Source organism: Arachis hypogaea, chromosome 20 (assembly GCF_003086295.3).
Source record: "Arachis hypogaea cultivar Tifrunner chromosome 20, arahy.Tifrunner.gnm2.J5K5, whole genome shotgun sequence".
NCBI classification, from domain to species: domain Eukaryota; kingdom Viridiplantae; phylum Streptophyta; class Magnoliopsida; order Fabales; family Fabaceae; genus Arachis; species Arachis hypogaea.
Genome location: NC_092055.1, coordinates 8,926,004 through 8,935,596, shown reverse-complemented (window position 1 = coordinate 8,935,596; position 9,593 = coordinate 8,926,004). Strand labels below are relative to the sequence as shown.

The following is a 9,593-nucleotide window of genomic DNA, read 5'->3' as shown; positions in this document are numbered from 1 at the left end:
CAGGCAGCAGAGGTAACTTGGGAATCTGTTGCAGATATTACTAGTGCTTTTCCTCAATTTAACCTTGAGGGCAAGGTTATGCTTAGAGAGGGAGGTAATGTAATGAAGAAAAATAGTAGAAGGAGGACTGAGGCAAGTAATGGTGATAGTTGTGTCCAAAATGACAAACCGTTATCACCAGGAAAAGAGTTAGTTAATGAGGCAGGACAGATGGCAATTGATTTGCAACAAAAGGATAGTGAGAAAGGCATGAGAGAGAGAACCTTAAATAGAAGGTTGGAAAGGCTATGTGTGGCAGCGTTGAGTGGTATTGTTCTCTCTTTCTGAAAATTCTTCTCTAACTTATTTTCCCTTTTGAATATTGCTTTCTTATTCCTCTTCTTTTCCATCATTCAGGTGTTGTTTTGACAATGGATGAGTAACAATAATTTCCTCTTCCCTTAACACTACTTAGGAGACTTTGCTTATAGTATTGATTATGCTTTTTCTTGTCTTCTTTATACTGTTTCATTGCTATTAGCACTCAATGGTTCTTGTAATACTCCTCTGTGAGGCTTTTATGCTCTCTTACTCTCTTAGTTAATACGACGAGATCTTTACCCTTCCGGTATTAGTCAAAATTAAAGACTTAAAAGATCTACTATAGAAAACAGAATTCAGATTGTTATTTAAGTACTTTCTTTGGTTTAAATTATTGTTAAGTTAAATATTCATGAAAAAGTTATTGACTATTATATTAAAACTTTTTATCAATAAAAATATTTAAGTATATTTAATAAATTAGTACCGATCAATTTGTGAATTAAAATATATTTATAGATTTAATATATATATTTATATAATTTTAATGTATGTATCATCAGCATAAATAAATTTATTTTATATATATATATAATTTTTATATTAATAATATGAATAATTATTCAAAAGAAAATATATAATTATGATTCAGCATTATCAAGTATGCATCATATGTATGTAATAGTCATTAACAACTCTAACCCATAATAGACTCTTGAGTGTTGAATCCCTTCATAGCACAAATAAAGAAAGAAAAAGAAAATGAGAAAAAAGTGAGATGAGTACCTGACTACTTGGACACATACATGTTACAGCTCATATATGTGTTTAAAGAAGTGTATGAGATGAGAGTCATGATAAAAGCTTAAAGCTGATCCTTTCCTATTAATATTGTACTCCATTACAATCCCCTAAATCTAATGGTGACTTATTCTGTCTTCCCTTTAGAGATATATGACAAAAGTTTATCACTTAAATGACACAGATCATGATCTTCAAATTAGAAACCTCTCTTTTATGGTGGGAGAAAGTTGAACTGCCATATATATTTGAGTTAAAGGGATAGTAGTCGGTGGTGTTAGTTTTTATTTTCTATACGATCACCTTTTTTACCTTACCCTTTCTCAATAATTTTCTTTAAGGAAAAAACTCTATACTAAAATACATTTACAAGTTTAATACTAATTAGTTTAGTGTGCTATATTCTGTTTTGTCATCATCAAGTAAATTTTAAACCATAATTTTATTGGATTTAGGAAATTATTTAAGGAGTAATACTATACATTTAAATACTTTTATGAATTAAGTCCAACTAAGTTAAATAATAAAATTTAAAATAATACTAATTATAATTAATTTTTGTTATGTTAAATTAAATTGGTTGAACTTAATTAAAAAAAAAATTGTGTATATAATATTACTCTTATTTAAAAGATAAGTCATTATAAATACTACCTAACTAATGAGAGTTTCATTATTATGCTGGCTCTCTCATGGAAGAAAGGACCAGAACTTGAACTTTGGATTATATATATATCGGATAAGAATAAAATTTTTATATAAAAATGTGAAAATATATTTATAGTTATTAAATTAATTTAAATTATTAAAATTAAATGTGTCTAATAAAAATAAAAAATAATAACTATAAATATAATAACTATTAAATATATTTTTTTCATAAATTTAATAATTATATTAAATATATTACTTATATATCATTTATTAATCATATTTATTTTCAGTTACTTAAATTAATCAAATGACTATAATATAAATACATTTTCGTATTTTCGTATGAGAATTTTATTCTCATAACCTATATACACACTAACAATGACTATGATTTATTTATAGATACTTTAGTCTTTAGGTAAGAAAAGGATTCCTTGTGCATCTTGATTGGTTTCCCTCTAGTTTCTATGTCAGTAAGATTAAACAATAAAAAACAAAAAATTGCTATGATTTTTTACTATATTAAAAAGTACGGTAATACTAGAAAAAAAAAAAAAAAAAAAAACTATCAAAATTTGTCTTATTTAATATTTTATTAATTATCGTAATAATTAATGAATGTTAGATAAAATAAATAATGACTATATTTTATTAATATTTTTTAGGAGTGAGCACAAATAGTGCATATCCGATTACTCGTTCGAATCCGAATCAAACCAATTAAATTAGTTTTGGAATCAACGGGTAATCGGTCCAATCCGAACCAAATTAAACCAATGGTTCTTTCTAGTAATTAGTTTGGATAACGATTTTGGGATTGCGGAACCCAAACCAACCCGTGTACTCGACTATGCATTAATTAAATAAAAAAAAATAAAATTTAAAATATATATATATGCCTTTTAATGAAGGATTATTTAGTGAAGACTTTAAAAGATTGTTCCTTCGAAGGATTATTTCTATTACATTTTTGTATTTGGATTTTAATGTGTTTGGTGTTTAACATTTTTGGATTTTAATGTCTAATATGTTTAGATTTTAATGTGTTTAGTTTTTAATATATTTGGTGTTTAACATGTTTAGATTATTTCTATTGATTTTATATGTTTATTGTACTTACAGAATTTTCAAAAAAAAATATTTTATTTTTTTTATGAATTTCTGTTTCATCGGGTATTCAATTATCTGAACCGAACCAATCCGTTTTTAATCGATTTAGTTTGATTCGAATACATACACAAAAGAATATAAATTCAAACCAAACTGAACCAATTATAATTCAATTGATTCGATTCTATTTTCATCCTATACTCGAATCAAACGAATTCGTGCTCACCTCTATTTTTTTTTTTTTTTTGTTATCAAACGTTCTCCTAAAAAAGTATATGGTCCACACAGCCTACAGTCCTTTTGTTCCCTTCTCTTACCTCATCATTACACTTAGCAACACAATTCCCAAATCTCCTCTCAACTTTTATTATTATTAACCAATTGCTAGATATTCATTACCCTTGATTAGAGTAAGCTTTTGTTTAAGTACATTTCTCAACCGTAAAATATGAGCAATCATAACCGCAAATGAGCTTTTAGAATCTTAAATTCTTATTATAATGACTAATAGATAAATACCACAGTTTACCAAAAAGAATGAGTAGATAAAGTAGCTCAGGAACCATGTACTTTCTGTTCCTTTCCTTCGTTCGGTGAAAAGGACATACGAATGCGCAGATATGAACACAGCCATAAGGGAAAATATAAAGTATACAATGTTCTATACATAAAAATATTGTTAAACTAACTAAAAGTTTCTTTTTCTTTTTTAATTTCTCCTCCCTTTTCTTTTCTTCCTTCAATTTTATCGTCAATGAGAAGTGTAATTATTGTCATCACATGAATTCATATAAGCTTTCATGGGAGTCACATTAGGACAATTATGTGATCCCACTTTTCCTTTGGGTACATATGGGGATCACACTTTTTTATACCTACAAGTCCTCAACTACCCGATAATTTATTGGTTGAGACATTATTAATATCATTATAATGAGTGAATAAATTGTAAGTTCAATGCATAGTGCCCTTGGTCATTCATACAATAATACTAGTAATAATTAATCTTATAACCAAGCATATATTGATTGTCTCACTAATCTCCTTAAATAAATATTAAGATTTAAATTCTATTTATTTATTAATGATAAATTTTTAAATAAAATTTGAATTCGTCTTGAATAGAATTTTTAATAAGAAGAAAAGGAAGAGCTATGTTGATGATAAGGAAGAAACAGATATATATGTGGTGAGAAAAGTTGAGCTAAAGTATTTACATTCTTAGAAGTATTGAAAATGATGATGACTAAGCTTATAGGGTTGATCTCTTTCTTTCTTGGTTAATCTACTAGGCATGAAAACCCTACTCCTAAGGATGTTATTATTGATATGATTAGGCACCTCGGGTGGCTTAATAGACCTAATCAAAGCCCAATTAAGAGGCTTAAAGAAGTCATGCCTCTTAATCTCAAGAGAACCCATGCAACTGCCAATCCTCTTGTTTGGATTCTTGACCAAAAGCTTGCTTATAAGATCTTGAACCTTCACCATCTCCTCATACTCCTTGCTACTAGTAACCGCAATCCTTGGAAAAACCAATGGCATCTTGAGAATATTCAACAGCGTCTTCTCATTATTCTCGCCTTTGAACGGCGTTCTTCCGTACAACATCTCATACAAGAACACTCCGAAAGTCCACCAATCCACGGCGCTGCCATGGCCTTGACCTAAGATCACTTCCGGCGCCAAATACTCGTGCGTTCCCACGAACGATTTCGACCTTGCTTCTATTGGCTCCGCTACGAGCTCTGGATCGAGTTCTTCAACTTGGTTAGCGTTTTCTGTTATGACGGTTGTAACGGTCGGGGAACGTTTCTTGTTTCTTGATGAAGATAGTGAGAAGCATGAGAGTACTGGCTGGATGGGTGCGGTGGCGCAGGATCTGGTCTTTGTGGACTTAATGGTGCGTTCCAATCTGGTGGTGGTTTTTGTCCTTAGGAGCTTGGGAACGACGTCGCATTTGAGAGAGAGATCGAAATCCGATAGCATTATGTGGCCGTCTTCCCTCACCAGAACGTTCTCCGGCTTCAAATCCCTGTACACTATCCCCATCATGTGAAGATATTCTACCGCCAAAAGTGTCTCCGCTCCATAGAATCTATCAATTTCTTAACTTAATTAGCACCATTCTATCATGCATATATTAAATATGATTTAGTTAAAACATGTAATAAGAGAGAGAAAGTGCTTACTTAGCGGAAGCAATGGAGAAGCGCTTCCCGGGCTGGCGTTGGCGAGCGGCGTACAAGTCGCCGCCGGGGCAGAACTCCATGAGCAAGCAAGAGTAATGAGAAGCTTCAAACTGAGTGTACAAAGTTGGCAAGAAAGGGTGATCAAGCATTCCAAGAATCTCCTTCTCCATCTCCGCTCTATGAAGCTTCTTCCTTATGGCAAGTGCTTCTCTGTCCACAACCTTCATGGCGTAGAAGCACTGCGGAAGCCCCACCACCGGGTTCCTTATCTGGCAAAGGTACACGTTCCCTATGTCGCCGCTCCCCAGCCGCCTCAGCAACCGGAAGTGGTCCAGCCCCACGCGCCCGTGGTGGCTGAGGAGCCGCTGCATGGCCTCCCATGCAACTTGGTTTGCCTTGTGCGGCTTGCTTTGGAGAGAAGAAGAAGTCAGAAACAAAGGGGTGTCTGTGATGGCGGAGGACGACGAGAAAACGGAGACGGAGCTCTGGCGGCGGAGGCTGCTGAAGCTGAGGTTGCTCATCCAGCTGCGGGTGGATTCAGGGAGGGTGGTGGTGGTGGTGACGGAGGAGGAGCTGCTGTCGTAGTCAGGTTCATTATTATTATCTCTTGAGGGTGTGGTGATGATGGTGGTAGCCATGGTGTGTTCTAAGGTAACATATGTGTTATGGAAGTGTGTGTGGGTGTGGGCTTCACATTTTATACGCACAACCAACCCTTCACTTTAATTTTGTTGCCATTCAAATCTTGCACATGCCACACATCAAATAAAATGTGACCTGGAATAAGAATCAATATAATACATCAACTAACTCTTTATTATCATTACTATTTCTTTATAATAAATTTTCACAATATTACTAGGATTCTTTCTAATATTTTCAAAATTGTTTACCTTTTTTCTATAATTTTTAAGAATTATATTTAGTATAAGAATGAAGTTTATTATTAATTCAAACTAGCTAACAGGATCACGTACAACAAAACAAAAGTTTACAAAAGGAGTGTCTGCTTTTACTAACTTGAAATGTCATTAAGTCTGTGTACAGTATATTGAACACATTAGAGAGCCCATGTTTCTTTCGGTATCAAAAAGTGACACTTTTATTAATTATCATTCATACATTTCACTCGAACAAATATACATCCTTAATTTTTTTTTTCCGGTGTAATTAATTAGTTTTTCTGATAGCGTTTATTCATAGGAAAATAAATTGACATCTGTCTTAGATATAATTAAAATTAAAAGAATCTTTTACTGAATGAGAGGCTACACGGGCAGCAACATATTGATCCTAATTAAGAAAATTTTGTTTCATTAAAAATTATTATTATTTTCTGCGGCAGGTAATAACGTTTAGCCTTAAATGAATCTTTAGATTTTTATGGGAGCCGTGGAAAATGTTTTTATTTCTACTTCATTCTTTATTGAAATGAAATAATATTTTGTTTAGGAAGGAGTGGTGGGAAGAGGGGTATCAAGGCATTTTTTGGATAGTCCTCACGTTTAATTCTTCTTCTTCGGATTTGTATAGAAAATAGAGACAGCCAAAAAGGGATATATGAAGTAACTAAAAGCTTTTGGTTTTCTTTCTTTCTTTCTTTTGTTTGAGGCATGCTCTTAGTCTCAGGCAGTCAGGCCAATTGCTGACGAACCCACTAGTTCTTGTTCTCTCTAAAGCGGTTTTCCAAAAAGTAACGCCCATCAATTCTAATATTATATATATTTTTCTTGCTAAATGAATATTTATCGTTCTCTATATATGTCTCTTTAATTGAGGTATGCTTCAAACGATTCTTTATTCTTCTATCTCCAAACTTCTCCATCCAAACATATTCTATAACCACATTTCGGGGATGCAAACGTATATGCTGATGAAATTATCAATTTATCATTAAAAACTTTTCACAGATAAAGTTGTTGAAACATAAAAATAAATTATATAGAACTAGTTCATACATATACAAATTTTCATTCTGTTTTTACAAGAGAAATACTAAAAGGCTATTAAAATTTATTATTTTTGACAAACAATTAACAAAAAATATAGATTAAAATATATTGTTGTCAATGACTAAAAATAATAATAAACTCTAATGATCTTCTAATATTTTTCTCTCTACAGGCTAATGTTATTCATCAAGAATGTGCTGGAAAGCTAATTTTAGGAGTTGAGAAGCATATTGATGGATGTTACATATATGACATTTCCTGGCTAACCTTGCCATTGGTAGAACAAGTCCAGAAACACTTTTAGGAAGACATCATTATGGAGTGCACCGTATTATATATAGAAAGAGCAGAGAGAAGTACATAATAAAATATTTGGTAATAATAGATAGTGTTATGCCTACAAATTATTCTCTCTCTTATTTTAGTATCCACTGTTCACCTTCAATTCATATTTGGTAAATGATTGTCAAAAATGATCTTTTTGGGTGCATTACAGATATATAAATTACTTCAGTCCAAAGTAATTAGTAAAAGGATATATAAACTAGTAATTAATTAGTTAATTTTATTATAAACCGAAGCTTTTAAAAGTGAATTGGTCAAAAGCAAGCTCTCTTTGTGTTTAAAGCTTATGTAAACCGCATATCAAGAATAATTTCTTTTCTTTTTCTATTTATTATTCGAATAACAAAGCATAGAAAGCAGGAGCAGCATGCAAACGACATCGTAAACTCTGCCATATATTGATCATAGAGATACCTGGTTCTTCTTGTCTAATACTCCATCATATATTGAAAAAATTAAATAAATGGTATATAGCAGCTAGGAATGAGGATGCACGAAGAACCCGTGTTCCAAATTGAATTCACCACCTCAATTTGAAATGGGGGGTTGGAAATTAAAGTAGAGTTAGTAATATAGCTTATGTGTCTACGTATGAATGATGATGAGTATATGCATAAGAAATTACGGTACGGAGTAGTAGTAGTAGAGTAGTGATGTTAATTTATGATTTATGATATTCTTGCTATGCATGTGAACTAATTATGAATGTAGGGGACCTGTCTTTGGTCACTTTTCTTGGGTCCATACTTGCGCCCACCACCTCTCCAATTATATACATATCTATATATCTCTTGTATTTGTATATACTTAGTGTATGTGATGCTATTTGATGATGTATATATGTAGTACTTGTCAATGTAGTTGCTGATATATATTCCTATAATTTACTCTCTTAAATTTTGTGTTTTTAACCTAAAAATTGGTGTAGAATAATATTTTGAGTAAATCACAAAAAAATGGACTCGAATCATTTGATGTTGACAAAAATATTTTTGAATTTTGTTATTTTTTATCTATTAAAAAAAATATGACATGACTCAGTCATTAATGTTAGAGTCTAAATTGTCATATCGTTCTTTTTTATTAACGTAAAATGTCTTAATTCATAATACGTTTTAAAATAATTTAAAAATATTTTTGTTGATAATAAAAATTAAAGATATTCTTATCAATTACAAAATAATTTAGATATATTTTTTATAGTTTACCTGATGTGTTTATAATAATGTGTCTATGTATGTCATCATATTTGAAGAATGTATATCCTAGTTTATTAGCTTCAAGAGAAACTAGCTAACTTCAATGTGATGAGTGTTAATTATTAAATCTAACTTTGTTAGTATTTTAGGGAGGCTTGGCTGCATCATATTCCTCGCTTTTAAAACTTTATACATCAGTCAAACAAAGAGTTATCTCTTCCTAAGTCTTATGTATCTTTTTTTTTTTTGTTTCCCCCTAGAGTAGAGTACATACACTACTACTAGCTGTCACATATATCCCATTTCATTATGCTGATCTTGTGGACCCATAAAATATACACTCTTTTTCTTTCACATTTTCATTTCCATTAAATTAATAATAATTTGATCACATGAACAGGCAGGGAAAGTAATTATCTAAAAGAGAGGAATTCAAGCACAACTTATTCATGCAAAATATTTTGAGGATGGATTAATTTTGAATTGGAATTGGATGCATCATGTATATATTTTGTGGCATTGATTATTCAATGGCAACACAAATCTTGTTTCCTACTTGGTGGATTATCTTACTTTGAATTCTTGCTTCATGAATTTCACATAAAGCCAATAACTCTAATCATTATTCCATACATGTAGCTCTATTAATGTAGTTTTTAGAATTTGTTGGACTTTATTTTTGTTATCTGCAAGATCTTGTCCTTTTGGTTACAATTTGAGGCAGCAAGAACTGAATGATGATTTTAATTTTGCAGTGATTCAGAGTGGCAAATATATAGGAAGACTCAAAGGTCCATAACATACTTCTCCCCAACCCTTCAAAAGTGCCATCACTCTACACCCCACCACCCTTTTATGATGTCTTCTTGTTTTTATTGTATAAAGGAAACGAACCCGCAATCAAATTGGGACAAAAGTTAAACACAACAAATAAATGTCATTCATATTGAATAGACAAGTGATGTACTTACTGCCTTGCTCTGGACTTGGATGCATGTTGGGTCATATTTTAAGTAATAAAAGATGTAGTCTTTGATAAG

At 31.5% G+C, this 9,593-nt stretch overlaps 1 protein-coding gene across 1 annotated transcript; it reads right to left on the bottom strand.

Moving 5' to 3' along the window:
• Positions 1-3,992: 3,992 nt before the first annotated feature.
• On the bottom strand, positions 3,993-6,079 carry LOC112784603 (protein kinase PINOID 2). The gene is made up of 2 exons (XM_025827871.2): positions 5,058-6,079; positions 3,993-4,963 (listed from the first exon to the last, which is right to left on the bottom strand). Exons 1-2 carry the CDS (start codon positions 5,693-5,695, stop codon positions 4,087-4,089), a joined length of 1,515 nt encoding a protein of 504 aa, XP_025683656.1. The 5' UTR covers positions 5,696-6,079; the 3' UTR covers positions 3,993-4,086.
• Between the last annotated feature and the right edge of the window lie 3,514 nt (positions 6,080-9,593).